The sequence below is a fragment of the Corvus brachyrhynchos genome, unplaced genomic scaffold (genome assembly GCF_000691975.1).
Source record: "Corvus brachyrhynchos isolate BGI_N302 unplaced genomic scaffold, ASM69197v1 scaffold14, whole genome shotgun sequence".
NCBI classification, from domain to species: Eukaryota; Metazoa; Chordata; class Aves; order Passeriformes; family Corvidae; genus Corvus; species Corvus brachyrhynchos.
The window spans coordinates 10,794,124-10,815,290 of record NW_008239110.1 but is presented as its reverse complement, the minus strand read 5'-3'; the positions used below and the strand labels follow the sequence as shown (position 1 = coordinate 10,815,290).

Here is a 21,167-nt window from a genome sequence, read left to right as displayed (position 1 = left end):
GGCTTGCCTCGTCCCCGGTCGTTTTCACAATCGCGGTGCCCGCTGCTCAGTTAATTCCAGCACTCGCTGCCTGGCGCTAAGGTCCGGGCAGGACGGACCGTAGCGATCCTGCTGCCATCCCCTACGCTGCTTCCGCGCTCCTCCCGGGAGCGGCGGCCTTGGCAGAGCTGAGGTTGGCAGTCCCTGCGTTACACAGACTAGTGATGGTATGGTTCACCCTTGGACGTTCTTCCCCTGTAAATTTACAGGCATCAGCAAACGGAAGAGGATTCAAACCCGGTGCTATAGGTATTGCGTACGGGTGCCGTGAAGGCAGCTGAATGCCATTTCTGCCAGAAATTGTAGATTTATTTGATGCAGCTGGTGATTTGCAGCTTGAGGTTAAACAGCACCTGCAAACTCGCCCGGAAGCCTTCACCGTGATTCCAGAAGTCCCGTCACATCGGCGGCATCACCATGATGGATGTGCAGAACAGGAGTCGTCAAGGCTGACGATATTGGGAGCTACCTTGCTTTGGGGGTTACCTGCAAGGGTGAATTTAAGACTGTCGAGGGTTAAACAACAGCAGACCCTGATGGGTACTTGGTACACAGAGTAGTTTTAAGGTGCATCAGGTTCCTGGCCCCATGGCTGGCATTTTTCCCACAGATACGTATTATAAGCCCAGGGTTTCCAGAAAACTTTTACCATGGACATAAAAAGAATAATTTTCAAGTGAGCAAACTGGAATTCTAAGTTGATTCTTAGGTAAGATGACTCATTTTAGCAAGCACGGTTTGACTCTTCAACTGTACCGACTCATAGATTTGTCTGTAATCACGAATTCATTTGAAAGCTGTGCCTTCACTACCAATACATTACATGCTTCAAAGAGCAGAGGAGTAAAGGGAAATACACCAAATCACTTAAAATACTACAGCTGTAGTACTATGGATTAATTTATGCTAACAGCGTGATAGTCTCTTAGTCTATTGGCAGGCTGACTTCACAGTGACAGATACAGTTAGTATTTCCACTCAGTATTTTGAATTATATACTATTAAGAAAAATACAGGGCAAATAATAACCAGGACAAAATCAGAAACCATGAAGCTTAATTTAAAAATTAGGTGTACAAGAAATTAAAATAATTTTACGGCTCACTCTTAACTACAAATATTGCATCATTTTATAATAGTACTGTAAAACAATAGAAGAAATTGAAAGAATTCACATAGACTAAAGACAGCAGTTTTTTGTCATTTGGATCCAGAAATCAGCATAGGGGTTTTTTATCAAAGCATTCAGGTACACAAATCAGTTGCATGTGTTCCAGATTACAGTGTTCCCTCTTAAATAAAAAAACACAAATATTTTTTAAAATTAAATCAGAAGTTGTGTTACTACTAGAGGTACTTTTTTTCCTAAGGACTTCACATAAACAGTGCAGTTCCATTACCGTTTGTTAGGTTTGCATGGCCAGATTTTGGTAGCAGGGGCACTACAAGGGTGCCTTCTGTAAGAAGCTGCCAGAAGCTTCCCCTGTGTCCTGCAGAGCCAATGCCAGCCAGCTCCAAGACAGACCCACCAGTGGCCAAGACTGAGCACCATCAGCAATGGTGGCAGCACATCTGGGATAATAGATTTAAGAAGAGAGGAAAAGAGCCTGAGCAATAGAAACTGCAGTCAGAGTGAGAATGTGTGAGAGCAACAGCTCTGCAGACACCAAGTTTGGTGAAGGAGGTGCTGCAGGCTCTGGAGCAGAGATTCCCCTGCACCCCGTGGTGCGAGCCATGGAGGTACCTGGTGGAACAGATCCACCTGGAGCCCATGCTGAAGCAGATGGATGGCTGTAGGAGACTGTGACCCCACTGGGGGCCTGTGCTGGAGCAGACTCTTGGCAAGACCTGTGGGCAGAGGAGCCCACACAGAAACAGGTTTGCTGGCAGGACTTGTGGCCCTGCAGGGGACCTACCCTTGAACAGGTGGGTCCTGAAGGGCTGCACCCCATGGAAGGGGCCCACACTGGAGCAGTTCATAAAGAACTACAGCTTCTGGAAAGGACCCACACTGGAGAAGTCGGTGGAGGGCTGTCTCCTGGAAGGAGGTACCCCATGCTGGAACAGGGGGAGAGTGTGAGGAGCCCTCCCTCCAAGGAGGAAGGAGCAGTAAAGACAATGTGTGATGAACTGACTGCAACCCCCATTCACTCACACAGCCCCTTGTGGCACTGGAGGAGACGAGAGAAAATTTGTGAGTGGAACTAAGCCCAGGAAGGAGAAAGGTGGTGGGGAAAGGTACTTTAAGATTTGGGTTTGGTTCTCATTATATCCCACTCTGATTTCATTGGTAATAAAGTAATTTCTCCAAGTGGCGTCTGTTTTGCCCTTGACAGTAATTGCTGAGTGATCTCTCCCTCTCCTTCTATTCTCTCTCCCCTATCCAGATGAAGAGAGGAATGACAGAGCAGCTCTGGCTCCTGCATTTTCTAGTGAAATGTACTAAATAATTATATTTTTCCATTTCAAGCACCTGGGGTAATTTATTAGTAGCAGATAGCATCCTATCATGTAGCACATGGCTCTGGAGCCCACATGTATACATGTACATAGCAAGGCAACACAGGAAAGATTAAAAAAATTATGGTATGCGTTTCCCTCCACCTTAGAGTTAGAAACATCTGTGTGTTAGGAGATGAGTATATCCCATCATACCAAACTGATTTAACAGAAAAACATCATTAAGCCTTCTTTCACAAAATTCAGTAGTTTTTAGTCACAGTAATATTCATGGACCCAGTATATGTATAAATTACAAGTTTACAGAGGCAAAGCAAACTCTTCTGCACAGACTGAGATTTTTCCCACCCTCATTTGCTATTTGTACAGAAGGCAAACACACAAACACCTTAGAGATTTTGAAATATTTCCAGAAAGGAAACGGACCTTGCTATTGCTTTCAGCCAGAATACAATTCAACTCAGCTTGCCATATGTCAAGTGTTTGTTCATGCAGCTGCTATATGTTATACACCTCCACCATGTGCCTCAGTGGGGATTTTAATCTCTTTATCAGAATTGAAAGTTCTCTCATCATTGTATCTAAATTCAGCCTTTGAAGATAAAAATTCCCCACGTGTTTCCTATGTGCTACTGTAGCCCCAGACTTAACCAGTAGTTAGCTCAGTGTAGTTTACTTATATGATACAAAAAAAAGTGGAAGAGGAGAAATAAGTCATTTTTGCTAGCTGTCACTAAGGAAAAGCTGGATAGCTGCCCTTGCTCTATACAGAATGGACCAATTCATAGAATCCAATCAAGGTCTACCTATTAAAGATCCTTTTAACAGAAAGAAAAAAAACCATAAAAAAGCATCTGCAAATAACTTTCTCAGTACATACTTATCCTTTAGCACAACTATTAGAAAGCAGAGAGCTGAAGCTTGAAATAGCCCACCCTAATCTAGGCATAGATCACAATATCCCACAGGAGTCAAAATGCCACCAGTAAAGGCATCTCTAAGCATGTGCTAAAGGGCTACATTGACAAGATGCACTTGCTCACATACTTTCTATATCAATGTAATACTGTATTGGAAAGTTCCAGAGCAGCTCAGGTCTGATACAGAGCTAGACAGGTTCCTGCTTTCCTGCAAAGTATTGTGGGGGCTTGGATCTTCAGAGCTGTGTTATGATCCCAGCACCTTCATCAATCCTTAGATATTTTCCATTTGCACGCTCCTTGAGTGCCCAGTCATGGAGGAGGCTGTAATCATAGTGCTCCTCATCCACTCGTTTTAGAAAGGCCAGTCCAGAAATGGCTTGCCACTCCCTGAGAGATGGGATACGAATTTCCTTTACATTCTCACTTCCTGGGACAAAGCCAAAGAACTTCTTCACATGCTGCATGGCATAGAGCCTGGAGTGCTGCTCTGTCGCCTCATCAAAGAGCTCCTGCTCATTGTGGACATAGCTGCTCCAGTATCTGAAATGTAGAAAGCTGAGTGGGGAGAAACAGCTTGCCAGGCAGTAGGAAAGGAACACAGTGATGACTACCACAGCAATCAAAAGCCAGCCAGCCACCTTACAGAAAGAAAAAAAAGGAACATAACTGTTAGAGCTGAAAATACTCAGAGTGGTAACTTCTGAGCACCAAAAAATCTGTAATATGATCTTTACTTGCTTTTCCTAAATAATAGCATTAACAAGGTATAAGCCTGGAAAGTATCTGTCATCACCAAACCCAGTCCATAGTGGAGGCAGCTGTGTGGTATAAAATCACCTGTTCCTGCCAAGTTTAAGGAAGTTCTGGGTTTTGGGTATATTGCTTTCCCAGCTATTATTGTAAGAAGATAAGCCATCTAATTCCTAGACTGTATAAGCTTATAGCCTGTTTAAAACCAATTTTCTCTAAGTAACAACTTAATGCTCCCCCTATTATTTATCCAGTATGCAAAACTTTAGAATTGAGTCTGATCTAAAACCCAAGATTTTACATGGGTTCACATAAAACTCTCACAGCCTGGCCTCTTAGTCACATGTTTCTTCTGCTTTAATGAAGAAACTTTATACCCTCCCTGGCTCTAGAGCTTCCATTTATCTTACTTAATAATACTTTTTAGGATACTACACAAGGAAGAGTACATCTTCTGGTAGCAGGTAACAAATGGGACAAGCAGAAGTAGTGGTTTATATACACCTAAAGTTCAGTTCCACTTGAAATAAAAAGTGGGCTTCAAAACACAGAGAGATTTAGCACTCAAGACAGAGGACACTGATCTTGTTTTATCCTAAGGCTTTGCCTGTTGAATTAGCTCCCTCTCTCATCATCAGGTTCACAGGCAACAGAAGCAACATGAGTTACTCACTTGTGACTGGTATCGGAGGAGGAGAATCACTTCATCTCTCACCCGGGTCAGCTCTGGAGGAACCAGCTGACTGCAGGGAAACATAGCCAGTATCCTTCTGCGTTCACTAGCAGTAACATTGGGAGCAGCTCCATAGTAATACACAGGGACATACTCACTCACAGCACAGATATAATATGAGCCATTTATCAGGGTGACAGCAAGCCACGTGACTGGAGCAACCAGTGCCCTCCCAGTGATGCTGCACAAGACAAAGCACACCAGTTTGCATTTCAGCAACCGGTTTGATGAAGTCACCTTCTCAAAATGAGACCTTTTGCCCATAACCAGCCTCCAAGTCTGGTTGTTCAGGGCATAGCCAACAATCAGAAGGATCAGTGCAGGCACTCCTAGGAAAGCTAGCCCATAGATAAGGTTCTGTCCAACATGACAGGGACAGCTGAACGTGAAGAAAGAGAAGAGTTGCTGCCCACCAATTGTCAAGATTGCAATTATTGCATTGGCAATAACAACCTCCTTGCCCTTTAGAAAAGTTAACCACTTTGGAAGGAAAGTCATTTTAGACCCTATACTTTACCAGATTCTTTTGCTTTAAGTCGACACTAGCTTTTAGTTATATCTAACTAGTGTTAATGGCAGAGCAGAATAAGCACCAACAGCTCGAAAAGCATACCACCAGACACAACCCCCAAAAACCCCCCCTTGCTAGTCTTTCTCCTCCCACTACTTTTCAGTGGCTTCTATGCTAGCTTTAAGTATGCTTGCAGACATCCACTGATGTGTTTTAATTGATTCAGTAATTTATCTCAGCTGTCCTGGAAAATCGAGCTTTTAGGCTGTTGTGAGCTCTGCCAGCTCCTTGCTAATTGTCTGAAATAAACAATAAATTCCCCCTACCTTTTGGATGACATGCAGTGCTATCAAACTGATGGCTAACCTGCCAAGGTTAATTGCCAAGCTGCTGTTTGCTAATCAGCAGTAATTAGCAGAAACATGGCATGAGACTAGGAAAAAAAAAAGAGCCTTCCAGCTATTCTTCATAAAAGATCATCCAAACAAATCCTTGGCAAATTGACTGATTTTTTTAAAAAATGAAGTATTTTAAATGCTTGTGCTCTAAAATAAACTTAGAAAATATTCCGTAAGTTGCACAATGTTTGGAATCCCAGTGCTGTTTGCATTTGATGTCAGTTCTGGGGCAATTCATTCTCCAAACACTGGAGCCTGAGATGTAGTTAGCTGCTGGACCATGAGGATTTTAGCGCTTCACCTCTAGGTGGCAAGAAGCTGGCACGTCTCTTATCCTGACGGTGCTGAACGTTTCCTTTGGAAAGTTGGGTGGGGTCTTTTGTTTGAGGTTTTTTGTTTGGGTTTTTTTTGGTTTGGTTTTTGTTTGTTTTTTTTTGATAATATACATATATATATAATCTGCTAATCACTTCACAAAATGTCAAGCCAGATGGTATTTATTTATATAGCGTGCTTGTGATTACAAGTTTTAAGATTTTCTGCAAGTATAGCCAGTCCCATTCCATGGACAGAGATAGACAGAAAATTTTCAATTAAGCGTTTCCAAAGCTAGCTTCTGGTTATTGGGATATGTGACCTGGACTCTGAGCATCTCTCACAAATCAAGCTTTAAGCAGGGGCCTGAAAAGCTGAAAACATTTCACTCCTGATGAATTTCTCTGGACCACACTTTTTCTATGGCCACACTATCCAGTAGTTCTGTGCATTGCATAACCTAGGCTGATCTGAATATGCAAATACTTGTCCTTAAGTACTGAAAAGTCTGACTGTCTGTCATATAAACATTCTTACCAAGAACAGAAAAAAAAAGTTAGCCAGAAAGTTTTTGGGGAAAATTGTCTTCCCATTACAGATGTCTATCTCCAGCATGTGTGAATTTGGTTGTGTGATATAATAGTGTCCGTCTGCGTAGCCTCTTCTCTCCCCTTGCTGAGAGGGTTGCTAATAATAAGTTTCATCTCAAACAGTGGTTTTAGCACCCATGGTGTCTGCTTGGATGGCAGAGACACTCGCTCAGCTGTTGTACACAGGGGTAGCATGTTATGCATGTCTCGCTGTTCACTAGGCAGGACCCTGTTTCTCCAGTGCACTTTTAGGGTGGACATCTGCATGTCTCGTCCCCAGCCACCATCTGAGAAAGAGGTCTTTGCTGGTAACTGGCTCTCAAACAATGTGACACTGTTCCACAAAATTAAAAGCAGTAGAGAAACATGAAACATCCAGCAGCACTTTGTCGCAGCTTTTCTGGAACTTGTTGTTAAGTTCTTAGTTGTTTGGACAGAGTAATAGCACAATGAAATCCCAGATCTGTCTGAATATTGCCATTTTATACCTTCATTTTATTTCAGTATCACAGGATTTTCAATAATTTTTTTCAGTACTAGTGACATTATATTTTGAAAAAAAAAAAAGTGAAATAAACCTATCAGGCTATTACAAAATTATTTTATAAGAGTCTTCCATTATGCCTCAGTTCATTTTAAAATTTGTGATTGATTCCTTCTGAGATTTCTTTGGGAACCTGTGTCTTATTTTGTTTATAAGGGAGGAAGGCTTTCCCAAGCATCACTTGTTTACTCAAGAAACACATTAGATGTGAAACTGGTGTCCAACACTGAAATATTAATAGTCAGCCTGAGGCTGTTGAATGAGGCAATTTTTACAATCAATACAACAACTTTGTACTTATGCATTTTCACTTCTTTGGCATTTGCTTTCATGCTCTGCCGTAAATGATCCTGCTGGGTCATCCTATTATGGGACAAATTACAGGGTTGGATCCAATTAAGAGCTTGGGTGGCACATCAAACCTTTAAGTACTTGCCTTTGCAGAGGAACCCAGGTCCTGAGATAGACATTTAGGCTCTTTATTGAATTCCCAGGAAGAGTGAGGACTGGATGCAATCCAAAATACCACTACCTGAGGTGGCAGCCGGCTGGCCTGTGAGGCAAAAAGATGCTTATAGCTGACATCTGAGGCAAATAGGATGCATGAACAAACCTTAGTCATGGTTTTGCTTTTCATATTGCAGAGCTCTGTAAGCTTGAACTCACTGCCAGTAACCTCACTTATGAGAAAAAGAGATTTTATTTTTTTTTAAGGAATGCAAATCATTTGTCATTTCTTTTAAAACATGGTTATTGGAAGACATATTTCACCTTCCCATACACAGCAAACAGTTTTATTCTCCAGTTTGCTTTTTATTGAAATAAAGCAACCATGGCAGAATGGAGAGATTGGTTTCAGCTCTCTTCTCCACCTGATCTAGTAAAAACTCACTCACTCATCTCTTTCTTCCAAAAGCTCAGTTATTATTAGTGATGTGATGTGATGTGACTATGCTGCAAAGAAGTTCTCCAGCTTTCCTGCCATAGTTCTACCAGTTGTGCTTAGTTTCCCCACTGAGAGGATTTTGATATTTTTTGGATCAGAAAAAGACCAGGATTTTGTTATTTAATGCCCAGGGAAAGGTAAGGACAAAGAGGGAAGTGATCTTCTGTTTTCCATCTGAAGTTTGGAGGATGAGACTGAATCCTGGTCTCTCTGGTCCTGCACACGTGTTTTCATCACTCAACAGTCAAAAGGCCAATATTCTGTGGCTCTTCTAACTGCATTTTGAGTTCTAGTTTGCATGGATGTCAAGCCTACCTGTGCATGTTAGAAAGCATGCTATGAAAGGACCTTCATGCCAGATTTCCTGTGGGAGCAGAGGGGAGCACTGCCTGTGTCCTGTGATCTGCCAGATCACCAGTTGCATTCAGGTTGCAAAGTCATTTTCATAGTCACTTTGGCCTGGTTAGGGGAGAAGTTCCTCTCCCTGTAATCAGAACAAGCACTGATGAAAAACATAATAAGCTTTGTGTTAATGGATGAACAGAAACCTGTTAATGATTTTTTTTAAAACTTACATATTTCACTTCAGAATTCAGCTGTGCTTTATAGGCAAATTTATGAGATTTCAGGTCCCTGCAGAGAGCAGAAAGGAGGCACTCAAATCTCAAAAAACCCTCTTGAGAAACATAACCTAACCAAGGAAGTTTCAGCAGGTCAAACTGAGAGTGCTTCCCAGGCAGGGCACTACAGCAAAGTGACAGCAATTGCATTGCTTTATTTGGAAGCATGGTCAAAGAGCAGCCACCCTATGAGAAAGCTGTGTTCAAGTTCTCTTTTGAGCTTGAAGCCCTCAACACCTACCTTCTTGTGATTTGAAAGAATTCAATTTATATAATAATAATTTAATACAAGGCCTTTCCATCTGGAAAAAGGAGAGCAAACAAAAGCTTGACCCTGTATTTTACTAATTTGGACACCCACCTTTTGTGGTTAATGCATTCTTGTTTTGGCTCAAAGAACTTTTTCACTTTTTTTTTAGGCTTTCTAATTAGTCAATATCTAATTTATTATTTACTTCTATATTGCACTCTGCTCTGGGATATTCATGTTTGTGAGAATCGTTAGGCTACCAAAGAAATCATGTACTTACCTCTACAGGTATCAGTTTTCCCATAATAGCCAGTCCACTGCAAGAGACAGGGTGTTGGTGCACACTTTTGTTTGTGCTTTTGAGCTTTGGGATATATTTTGTGGAGTTTTTATTGGTGTTATGGGAATGAAGAGAACTGGTGTAGTCTAATGCTCAAGCGGTGTGTCAGACTGACCTTCTTGGGGCTAAAGACTAAATTTCTCTCCTGAAAAACATGACAGAAAGGGAGGTGTGGGGTGATGCTAACTTTCTCACTATTCCAATTGCCTTGGATTACTTCTAAGAAGTATATGTTCAGGATTAAAACAGGTGCCAGATATGTGCCCACCTCTATTCTTTTCGCAGGACTTCAAGACAGCCCACCAAGGACTTGTTTCCTTCACTGGAGCCATTGAACTCCCAGTTTATTTGGACACACCACGTCAGCTTCATTTTCTCAATCATGTGCAAACCTTTCAAAATGTAGTCCATTCTACTCAATGCATAGCAATATATGTATGAATTTACTCGTGTACACGTGGGCACATATGTATTTTTCAAAGGATGTTGATGTGTCCTTACCATGCATTGCTCTGTCTGGTGTGCAGGGTTCCTTCATGATTATGGTATTAATAATACAGGCTGAAGTAATTCATCCACGTATTCTGAACCGGATAAATAAAATTGTGCTCATTTATGGGTAGCCTTAAGTGCTTTGCAATGGGTTCACTGGAGTTAAATTACACTAATGATACTCTTTTACAGTTTGGTTTTTTTTAAAATGTAATGCAGTACACTTTCTTGTGGAATATGGGATTACTCTTGCAATGTGAGGCATGTTTGGTGCTTGTCTCCAGTTGGAGACAATCAGAGAAACAAACCTATCTCAGACTCAATTTAGAAATGCAATTAACTATCTAGAGAATTGTCATGCCTGGCTTTTAAAATTTGTTTAAATTTAGATACGGAAAGTACCTACAAGAGTTTAACTTACAAAATGGAACAAGACTTTACAGGGCCAGAAGAGCACCTGCAAAAAAAAAAAAAAAAAAAGGAAGAGGTATTGCATTGTAAAATTGTCAATACCAGTTCATTCTGTGTAAAATAAAAGCTGTTAGGATGACTAAGCTTTGCACAGAAAAAGCTGAAAATCCTTTTATCTGTCCCATTTTTCCTTGTTGAATTGTGTCATAACTTTACCATTTTTTAAAGTAAATTAATCTTCCTAATCCTAAGTTAATCACATCTGAATGCTTTCTGGGTATCTGCAGTAGTAAATATCTGTAATTTTACTCTAGCACTGGATCTATTAGTTAAAGGAAATTTAATAACAGCATGTTGTTCAGAGGAGGCCATATATTTTTACTTGCTTTCCTGAGAGGACTCAGTGGAAATGTATATGAAGGTAAGTCCTATAAGGACTGATAACTACCTAATTAATTTCTAAATTCATCAGTGACCATAGTCAAAACTCATTGCAAATCTAAGCTACCACATAGGCCAAATTTACCACAGGGGAAAACAGACGAACTAAGCCTGGATGTTCATAGGAGGATATTAAGAAATAGGGGCTATAACAGGTTAAGAATGATAGAATACCCCCAGGAACATTGTTAATGAAAGTGCCATTTGCACAAGCTGGCAGCTGTAGCAGGTACAGAGTTTATTCCTCTGGAAGGCTGAGTTCTCTCGATCTGTCCTGGCAGCTTTACACAAACGTGGTGGTAGCAGTGCCTTAAAAGCCACACTTACCCTGCTCGGACAGATGTTAACTCACCAGACTACAGCAGTCGGACTGGCAGAAGACTACAGCTTTTTTAGATTGAAAACAATCAATTTTTAATTACCTTGTGCAGCAGTATCTTGCAATTATGTTGTTATTCTTCAGAGAGGATGTTTTTTGTTAGCTCTCCAAACACCAAAGTCTGATACAAACAACAGAATAATTTTGCTGTCCCTAAAAACTTAATACCTGTGAATCTCTTGGGGCTGTTCTATTTGGCTTCCCATGTCTGTTAGCTGTGTATTTGATTACAAAACATTCCTATGGACAGAGTGGTTATTTATGTTGTGGACAGTGGCAGATCTGTTGCCAGTCAAATTCCTCCCAAAGGGTTTGGTGCACGCAGAGAATAGGAGGAGCATCAGCAGCATTACAGACTGCAGCAAACACATCTCATGCAAAAGACAGAAGAGCAGAGAGGAGAAAACTTAAGAGAAAGAGGAAATACAGTGATTGAGAGAAAACTGTGCTGCTTGAGGAAGAAAAGATATAAACTGACAATCAAAATACGTCAGGAATTACACAAGCAACATGTCTCGGTCACCAGGAAGAAAGCAGGAGAACCACAAAATAGTAAGATATTTTTGTAATGTGTTATTAAAATTGTGCATGGAGTAAGAATAACCTATTATTTAATTGATGCATTTTATACACTCCTATTTCTGAACAATCTGAAAGTATTGAAAAGATGGGATAAGATTGGTGGTACAAGAGCAGAGCTGCTGGCAGCATTTATAGCTACTATTCCTAATGCTGGGATTCTCTACAGGCTTGGGAAAGAGGGGCACAAAGTTTCTGAGGCTGAAATCTGTTCAGAAGCAGAGGTCTAAGTGCTTCAAGTGTTTATGGTCTAAGATATAAATGCATGGTAAGTTTATGGACCTCTGTGGTTAGATAGTCATTCAATGAAACACAGGAAGAAGGAGATCTCTGTTCTATGCTTGAATAGTTCAATTCCACACAAACTTTTCTTCAGGAATTTAGACCCCTAGGTCTTTCTGTATGGTGAATGGTGATTTTTGACAGGAACTGGGCAGTGGAAAAATTCCAGAAGGCTTTAAGACAATGTTGTATCAATTTCTGAAAAGAGGAGAGAAGTCTCCACTGAAAAAGAAATGGAAGAGTGTAATATAATTACAGTTAATGTACCTAAGTTTATGGTCGAAAAGTGTTCCAGTGGATTGCAAGTGTGGCTGATAAATATGATTATATTGATATTATGCTTAAGTTTTTCTAAGGAAATTTTCTTACTACAACAGAGACTTTTTGCTGAACAATAATAATAATACAGGACCTGTATGACATCAATTTACTCCACTGAAAACTTGTTAATGAGAATTTGGCCAAGAGTACCATGTTACTTTAAGCACGACTTACCACCAAAATGAGTTTGTAAAATGGTTCTGCTTAAGATTTTGAACAGTGACTTGTTAAAACAGCAACACTGATCAAACTTCTGATGCAAAGGAACAGGAAGAAATCTTTCCACCAAGCTGTTCTTACTTTGCTAGTGTGATTAGTTCTATTGTTTTCATTAGTATTCACTATTATTTTTCTACAGGCTAGAGACAAAAAGCAGCTCTGATCTGACCACATGCCACAGGGCTGTAGCACTTCCTTTAATTAATTCGTGTCCAAGAAGTTTAGTAAGAGTCAGCCTAATCTCTTGCCTAAAAGCCAGCTGCTACTCCTGCTAAATACAAACAGTTCTGCAGTGCATGGACGTGATCTGGCAGGGCAGAGAGAGCAGGAAACTTCCCTCCAGACTGTTGCACAGCTGAAGACCTCACACTAGTGCCTGTGACGGGATCAGTGCAGAGATATACCTTTGGCATCTTCAGTTGCTCTCCATGTTCCTTGGGCAAGGGGCTGTAATCCTCACCCATCCCCTTCATCTTGTTGTTCTTCTTTAGACTTGTGCTGAATTATAGTATTTTTTCATTATTCTGAGCTGAATTTTTGTCTACTTTTTACTTTTTTGGAGGAAGCAGCTAATGATTTGAATCAGATCAACCCTACCTTTGTGAACTGTTGTTCCTACTGCAAAAGGATTAAAAGCTCATTGCCTCTATTACTCTTCCTACCGCTGTGTGTCATTATTCTTGGATGGCACTAGACAGCATTTGTCAATCCAGCCAACATACACTCATAAGATGCAAGAATGCACCTGATGATGGTAACTCTGAGTATACCAAGAAATGGTATTTTTGGTAAGCAAATCCCTTACATACTCAAGTGAGGATCAATATAGAGTCTGTCCCACTAGAAATCTCGATTTCAGTGATTATGCATCCATGGACAAAAGTTTCTTTATTAGTGTAAATGTTATTTTGCTTGCTTTTAATACAGCAGCAGCTCAAAACCATGGAAAAGTTGGATTCTAGTTTGTTTCGTTTTCAATTTTTGTATTTTCTGACAGAGCAGAGAACTTTTTGTACTCACATATGGGGCTTTGGTAGCCCAGCTGTGCAAGGACTATGAAAAAGATGAAGATGTCAATGCCTGTTTAGATAGAATGTAAGTATTGCTTCAAATGTTTGGTTTTATCCATAGTGCTATTTGTTTACATATATATATTACCTTTCAGCTTTTTTTTTTTGTTATCTTACAAGTTCCAGCATTTTGTCTATGGTTACAGAGAAGACAGGGGAAAGTTTCAATGTTCGGTCAACAGAAATAGCACTAATTTGTGAATTAAGATCAACAATTAGCTTTTTAATTCTCTGAGGAAAAGTGTCAGGATTGTTTCTATGGCTTACATTTGTTCCTTGCTGATTCTTTAGTTATGCTAATTATTAATATAATCTTCTGAAATTCATATCCTGTATCCCTCAGTGGGGTAGGGGCAAATGGGCCTCTCACATTTAAAAGATCATACAGCAGGGGGTGAGATAGCACAAAAGGTCAATAAGGATGGATTTTCACGTGGATAATGTCTTTGGAAAATGAAGATCCTATGTTTAAAACCCTGTCATCCTGATATTCGCTACCATAAAAATAATTACATCATGGAAAATCAGCAAGAAACAGCTTTTGAGCTGGTTAACAAGAAGATATAGTAAGGTCTTTGGCAGAACAGTAAGGCTTATGCCTGTGGGCAAAGTGGACATATAAAATGGATTTACAACAACCACAGTGGACAGAATACCTGACCACTTTACTAGTAACCTGAAAGTTTGCAAACTGGCTGTAGTCCAATAACTATCTGTCAGAGTAAATGAAAAAAAAAATCATTGTTGGAAAAAAGAAAAGTAATTTATTCACAAACTTATAAGGGATAACATCCCTCAGATTTTTTTTTATATTCATCTCTCATTCAGCCCTGGTGAAAATCATATATTTAAAAAATGCACAAAGTTTTTTAATGATGCCATGGTAGAAATTACTAGAGAGCAGTTTTGGAATGTGTGGAGGCAGATTTTGCTCCTTATGTTTTCATTATTGCAGTTGTTTCTATAAAATCTTCTTTTTTGAGGAAGACTTGATACTATAATGACAGGTTTCATTAAAACAATATGTTCTTTACTTCTGTGATTAAGAAAACAGCCCAGCTTCAGAAAAAAACCTCACAGCTCAGCAGCTGTGTGACAGCTGGGGACAGTGTACTTCTCTCTCTCTGTGTACATGTATAGTCTGTAGTGAGAAGGGTGTTCTTCACTGTACACTTGCCAAGTAGCTGCTTACCCATCTGTTATTAATTTGACTTTGCAAATCTAAGGCATAAAAGTTGAAAAGTATCTTAAGTAGTTTTGTATGTCACTAGTGCGTACCTTGCTCAATGCTGGTTACACCTTTGCCAATGTTATTGCTATTGATACTTAGGCAATAGATAAATACCTAATTGTTTCTAGGCACGTGACATACTGCAGTTTTAGTCTTCACGCTGCCAAACCCACTTTTTGGTTTTGTCATCACATTAGACATCAGATCTAATGTTGCCTTTCCTTGTTTCCTCCTTAGGGGATACAGCATTGGCATAAGGCTGATTGATGACTTTTTGGCTCGTTCAGCTGTGAAAAAGTGCCGCAGTTACTCTGAAACCGCAGACATGATTGCACAGGTAAATGAGGTTTGCATTTTCTAAAGTGTCATCAGATTCAGTGGTTTTAGCTTAGAATCATATATTCCCTTCCTTTTTCTCTTCCTAGGAGCATAAGTCTTGACCATCTCATACAGATCTTAAAATTTGATATTTTTACTTCTGTCATTTGTCTCCTCTCATCATCTCCATAATTATCTTAGAGATCTTTTAACTTTAAAATCATAATATTAAGAATAAGCTGCAGGATTTTCTGCACAAAGAAAAACCTCAGTGATAGCAAAGAAGAACTGTAAGAAAAGAAATTGAGAGGAACATTTTCCCAACTACCCACAAACCTAATAATAAAATCAAAAAGATAAAATCAGAGCATATACTTTCATCTGCTTTAATGGAAATTTCCCTTTAATTCAGTAGCTGTTCACACTTCTGTCAGACAAGAAAGACACAGGTTTCTAAAGATGTACTTTTGCCCCCATTGGCAAGTTAGAATTCCAGGGAATTTCAAAGAGAAATTTAAATAAGAATGATATATAATAAAGTTCATCCTGGTAAGCAGCTGAGCTGGGGTAGAGGATCCATTGGAGACAGTGAGGACAACTGAATGAAACTGGTGAGACAAGCAGCATTTCAATCACTGTTTTAAAATACACTGCCTCATTAAAAAATTAAAACAGGCTGAAAAATCACATTTTTGTTCACTTTTACATTCTTCTTCAGGTGGTATTGGTACCTTATTTTCACATATATGTCAGATATGTGGTTTTCTGGGTCTTATTCCTCATAGTTCCCTTCTTTACAAGTGCATTATTAGAGTTGAACCATCATTCTCAAGTACAGGGTATTCAACAGCAAAGTACAGTGAGAAATTAACAATGGAAAAAGACACTATTTCTCTGCAGGTTGTACTTCAAAAGACACTTATTAAGAGAAGTAAAAAATTGCTTGGAAAGATTGGAACAAACTTGAAAGCACACAGTGTCCCTTCGAAAGACTATTTTTAGCAAACTGAAAGAGGAGTTCTGTAGTAGGAGTATAACATTTCTGAGGCAAAACGCGATATGGACAGCATTTTCACTTTTCTTTGGCAAAACAATTATAAATTAATCTTTGAGCACATTTGTCTGAGACACATACCAACAAAACATGGAAAGTGACCCAGTAAGTAACTGCAAATACTCTACTAAAGTTTTTAGTTCAGAATCATGAAGCTGTTTACATCATCTCCTTAACACTTCAGCATGATTGCTCCCAGCCAGGAGAAAGTGCTTAAATACTTAACTGCACTAAGTCTTCACAGGTATAAATCTGTTTGAGGATGAGTAAAACCAGTTCAAAGTTAAAGTAATTAAGACAGTTAAGCAATTCATGTAGTTAGAGCCAAACCTGCTGTTAACATAGCTGTTATCCTGCAGTCCTTTGGAAAACAAAGTGTGTAAGGCTGTGGGTGTTCCCTGTGGAAATGGAAAGAGATGAAGCAAAAGAAAAAAAACATAATATGAGGACTACAAAGCCAGCTTCCCAGATCAAGAAATAAATACTGGAGAAAAGGTGCACCTAAGGCAGTGACTGGGAGCTTAAAACTTCCACCACTGGTTCAGACTGCAAAGCCTGGGCTTACTGCTACCTTATACAGGATTGGAGAAGGGCCAACAAGTTTTGATGAGGAGCCAAAGAGAGCCCTTCTACACTGAGTTCCCATGGTGTTCACTGACTTCTCGTGTTGGTCCTGTGACTTGGCATGGTTATAGTTGGGACTGAATTAAAAAAGAGATTAAACAGGACATGTAAAAGTAGGCTTTCTGGCAAATCAAGGAATGATACTAAGAACAAAGCCCAGCTGAAGAAGTAATGTCCAAGATGGGATTCGGAATTTAGATCTGAGTATAACTGAGAATTACTTTGGAAATGAGGGTGATAATTTTTCTCTATAATACTGTAAAAACAAAAGTTTAATTCAATTCCTCCTCATAGGACCTTGATATAATTGATCTGATCAAATGAGTTGCAAAAAACAGCTTCTGGTTTTAGATCTAATCTGTACACTACCTTCTCTAGCACCAGGAGATGTCTGTGTGTGCCAGAGCTGGAAGCAGCCAGACCACACCCTCTGGTCCACAGCGAGCTGGTGCTGGCTGGCAGGCTCCACTGCTGGATTAAACAGTGCTGTGCCTAAGGGTAGATCTGTTCCTGAAAAGCAATGGCTGCAGAGATGGGCTTTCTTTTAGACCCTTGGTACCCTGTGAATGCAGGAAATAAACATCTCTGGAGCTTTTTGAAAAGACCTCCCTGAGGATAACAAGGGATGGGGTAATCCAACCATGTCACCCCCTAGTCCAGAGCTGTGGGACAAGAGAAGTGATGCCCCTTGTCATGGAAGGTGCTGCCACACGAGGTCCCTGTATATTGACATATGGCCAGTTTGAAGGTCTGGCAGAAGCTGGCAGAATTCATGAAGCTGGTAAATGCTGGTTTTCAGATCTCAGCAGGGAGAGGGAAACGCATAAGCAGGTGGCTGTGCTGAGTAATATAGTCTACAGTGGTAGAGAGTTAACAGAACATTGAAGTGCTGCACTGTGAAGAGTAAAGAAAAGTTCAGAAGAGAAGTTTGGAATTGGCAACAGATGGCAAGACCTTTAATGCATCTTCCTCTTTGCAAACACTGACTGGAAAAATACTAAGAATGAAAAGTATGCTAGCAGAAATATTATTTTGGCTGCTTTTCTCCTTTTAAGGAGATTAATCCTGGTCCTTCATTAATCTTGCTATTATGCCATCTGAAATCATGGTTTTAATTTTTTTAACAGTTTGTATTTACTTTCTTGGCATCTTGACTTATGCAATAAAATGTTTGGTAGTGAAAAGTCCCAAGTAGTATGGAGAGGGACTGATAAGTGAGTGGCTTCCCAAATATTTCAGTAATTCTAGACTGTGTTTAAACACCATCAAAATGTTAATGATTTTTATTCTTGCTGCTTGAGAGAGATTGAATGCTGGTTGAGACTTTGAAAAAGGGCCGTGATACATTTTTAATTCTGACTGCATAGATCTCATTTTCTCATTAAGCAATACAGAATGTCATAGAGCTGCAAGTAACATTTTCAAAAGTGAGATTTTGCTTTATATGGGCATCATTTTGGTGGCAAGCCTCTGTAAGTGTCTAAACAGATATTCTTTTTTCTTCCATAGCTTCATAGAAATATGAGACAGATTTATGGGATGCAGCTTCTAAACCACCTCATTCATTTTACTTTCCAGTCTTTTGGAGTCACAAAGACTGAAAAGACCTTTGTTTTATCCTCTGAGAAGCTGTAATTGGTAGTTTTAAAGTAGTTGCTGTCCAGTTATAGCCTGGTTTAAAAAAAAATTATGTTTTTATATTCATTGAATTGCTTATCTATGCACTTAAATTATTGTTCCTGCCAAGACATTTTCACAATTTTCACTTTACAGCTTTGCAATTTGGCCTTAATTTGGTGCTGCATTGTAAACCAGCTACTTCTTTTGCATAGTTTCCGTGCAAGTTCTCTTTTACATAGGAAATTTTAACAATAGAATTTGGACAGATTCATCATACCATAATGCAAAATACAGCTGAAACTAAATTTAAAGCATATGAGGGCTTAGCATGGTTAAAAAGCCTTTATTGTTATAACAAAGACTTTGAGTTTGATGGAGCAGCAGATGTGTAGTGGAAGAAGAGTTAAGAGAATTTTAATGAGTAAACTGAGGGGCAGAGCACAGAACATTGAACAGACATTTCCTGTTTTCCTGTGTTCTCATATTTTGATGGGTATCAGAATTAATGCAAAATGTAATTTTCCAGTAGAAAGTGTTGATCTTGCTGTTTGGTTTTATTTGTTGTTTTTTTTTCCTCTCTCTCTCCAGTTTGTTTTGGACAGTGTTGACAACAGTCTGTCTCTTTCTGAGCTGCCACGGTAGCTGCTGAATTTGGGGACAATGTTGATAGAGAGCAGCTTTTTCAATAGCCCCTTGAAGGACAAAGTTAAATTTGCCAAACCCACATTCCACTTGAAAACATAGGGTCAAACTGGCTGTTACTGCAGTCTGTTTTTATAGAAATATTCTAGGATACACATGGAAATTCCATTAAGTCACAGGTGTTTTGGTGAGATAAATGAGTCACACAGCCCTGGGAATGAGGATCAGTGAAAGATGGGCTCCTACCAGGCACACATTGCAGCACAAAGCGTTCAGCAGCTGCTCTTGGGTGTGGAGACACTCTCAACATGAGTTACCTGCAAACATGAAGCAGGGAAGGAGGAGGAGAGGGGAATTCACCTTGGATTTGCCCCTCCACAATAAAGCAGAAGATAGGGCTGGGAAGTGCTGCCATTTCAGATGGCCTGGGCTACTCAGGTGCAGAGCCCTAAGCTTTCTTCTGAGGGAAAAGAGGATGCCAGAAGCTCTAAGTGGGATCACTCTGTCCTCCCACCCTTTCCTCTACTAGCTATGCTTTTGCCTCTATGTCCCAGCTATTATATTGCACTGGAGGCCTTATCTTTACATCTACCTGCTTGTTTTCCGTATTTCTTTGATCAACTCATTAACCTACTTGCTGTCGTCCCCAGTGCATCCCTACTTGCTTTGATTTTCCGAGCAAGAAGGTGGAAACACAGTTTTGGAAAGGGAAGTTTGGCCCAGGGAGGAGGTGAAATGGGGCTGGACAGAAAATGTTGGGGCAGCTCTCATAAGGAAAGATAAAACCAGACAAATGGGAAGGGTCATATAGCCTGGAAGTAGGTAGATGCTATAGCAGGAGAGGATCCTGGGGAGAAAATGGTTGGTGTATGTGCCAGGCACAGTGTCAGACACATCTGCTGTTGTGACTTTCATTTTGGCAGTGTTGCATCTGTGCTTTCAGCTGCAGCAGGTGCATTTAGGCATATAACGTTGTAAGCGCGCTGCTAAGTAGGTCATCTGGGATGAAAGAACTTTGAAACATTGTCTCAAAGGTCTTGAAAACGTAGAGAGTTCTAAGCAGAGAGTTGAATTAGCGCTTGGATTTTATTTCATCAAGAGTAATGGCCTGTATATGCATATAGATGCTTTAACCTGCAGAAGAAGCACAATGAGTATGAGAAGACCTGGGTAGAATACCCTGGTTTGTTGAGAAGAGCATGATTCAAGCACAGCAGAAGTATGATTCTTTGCAGACTCGGTGAGACTGGCAGTAAAATGCTGCACAAAAGCCTGCCCAGCCACCCCAGGGAAAGTAACTTTGTTCTCCTTTAATACAGTGTTTTCAAATACTCTGAACACCCTGAGAGCCATGTGATGAATTCCAAGTGCGTGAGGTAAAGCATACGGATCTGGGGTGAAATGCATTTGTCAGAGGCACTGACTGTGCAGTTGCCTCACCTGCTGGTTCTTCTAGCTCTAGACACTAAGTTTTCCTAGGATATTCAAAAAAACGAAAGTCAGTCTTCTGCAAAAATATTTTCTTGTCTTAAAAAGTGGAATTTCCTTCCAGGCCCTCTGTTGTATTCTGGCTGCAGGCCCAGTACAAACATATTACATAGCACTACAGGCTGCACCCAGAGCCTGAAAGCCGCTCAAAACTAGAACTTTATAGCCATAGAAAGAGAGCATCTAGAGTGGGAGAAGATAATAGGGAGATGTTCTACAGAGGCAAAACATCCAAAGACAGAGAAGCCTTGAGGGATCACTGGTGCCTCAATACAAGGCTGTACCTGCAATTGCCCTGGAAATGACCTGGACAGAAAACCTTTACTTTTTGTGGGCTGTCAGAAAGCCACACACATCTTCTGTTATTATATTCACAAACTTTAAATGACTTCACGTACTGATAGTCTCTTGATTTACATATGACGAGCACACTATAGCACATTTTACATAGCATATTGTTAAAATCCTCTTGTAGAAGTCATTAACCATTTCTTTGTGCTGTCAGCTCTTGATGCAGAGCCAGTGACCTGAACCCTGGGTGCCATGAAGTACTGAGCCTTTTCACTCATGTAGGGAA

At 40.1% G+C, this 21,167-nt stretch overlaps 2 protein-coding genes across 2 annotated transcripts in view; one reads left to right on the top strand and one right to left on the bottom strand.

Moving 5' to 3' along the window:
* Window positions 1-6: 6 nt before the first annotated feature.
* On the bottom strand, window positions 7-9,658 carry FAM26D (family with sequence similarity 26 member D). The gene is made up of 2 exons (XM_008637787.2): window positions 4,846-9,658; window positions 7-4,060 (listed from the first exon to the last, which is right to left on the bottom strand). Exons 1-2 carry the CDS (start codon window positions 5,401-5,403, stop codon window positions 3,656-3,658), a joined length of 963 nt encoding a protein of 320 aa, XP_008636009.1. The 5' UTR covers window positions 5,404-9,658; the 3' UTR covers window positions 7-3,655.
* A 1,825-nt stretch (window positions 9,659-11,483) lies between these two features.
* Window positions 11,484-21,167, top strand: part of TRAPPC3L (trafficking protein particle complex 3 like) — a 16,120-nt gene continuing 6,436 nt past the window's right edge. The window contains exons 1-3 of the mRNA XM_008637786.2: window positions 11,484-11,694; window positions 13,541-13,638; window positions 15,082-15,181. Of these exons, the coding sequence (XP_008636008.1) occupies window positions 11,653-11,694; window positions 13,541-13,638; window positions 15,082-15,181 (240 nt within the window). The 5' untranslated portion in view covers window positions 11,484-11,652. The remainder of the gene's footprint in view (window positions 11,695-13,540; window positions 13,639-15,081; window positions 15,182-21,167) is intronic.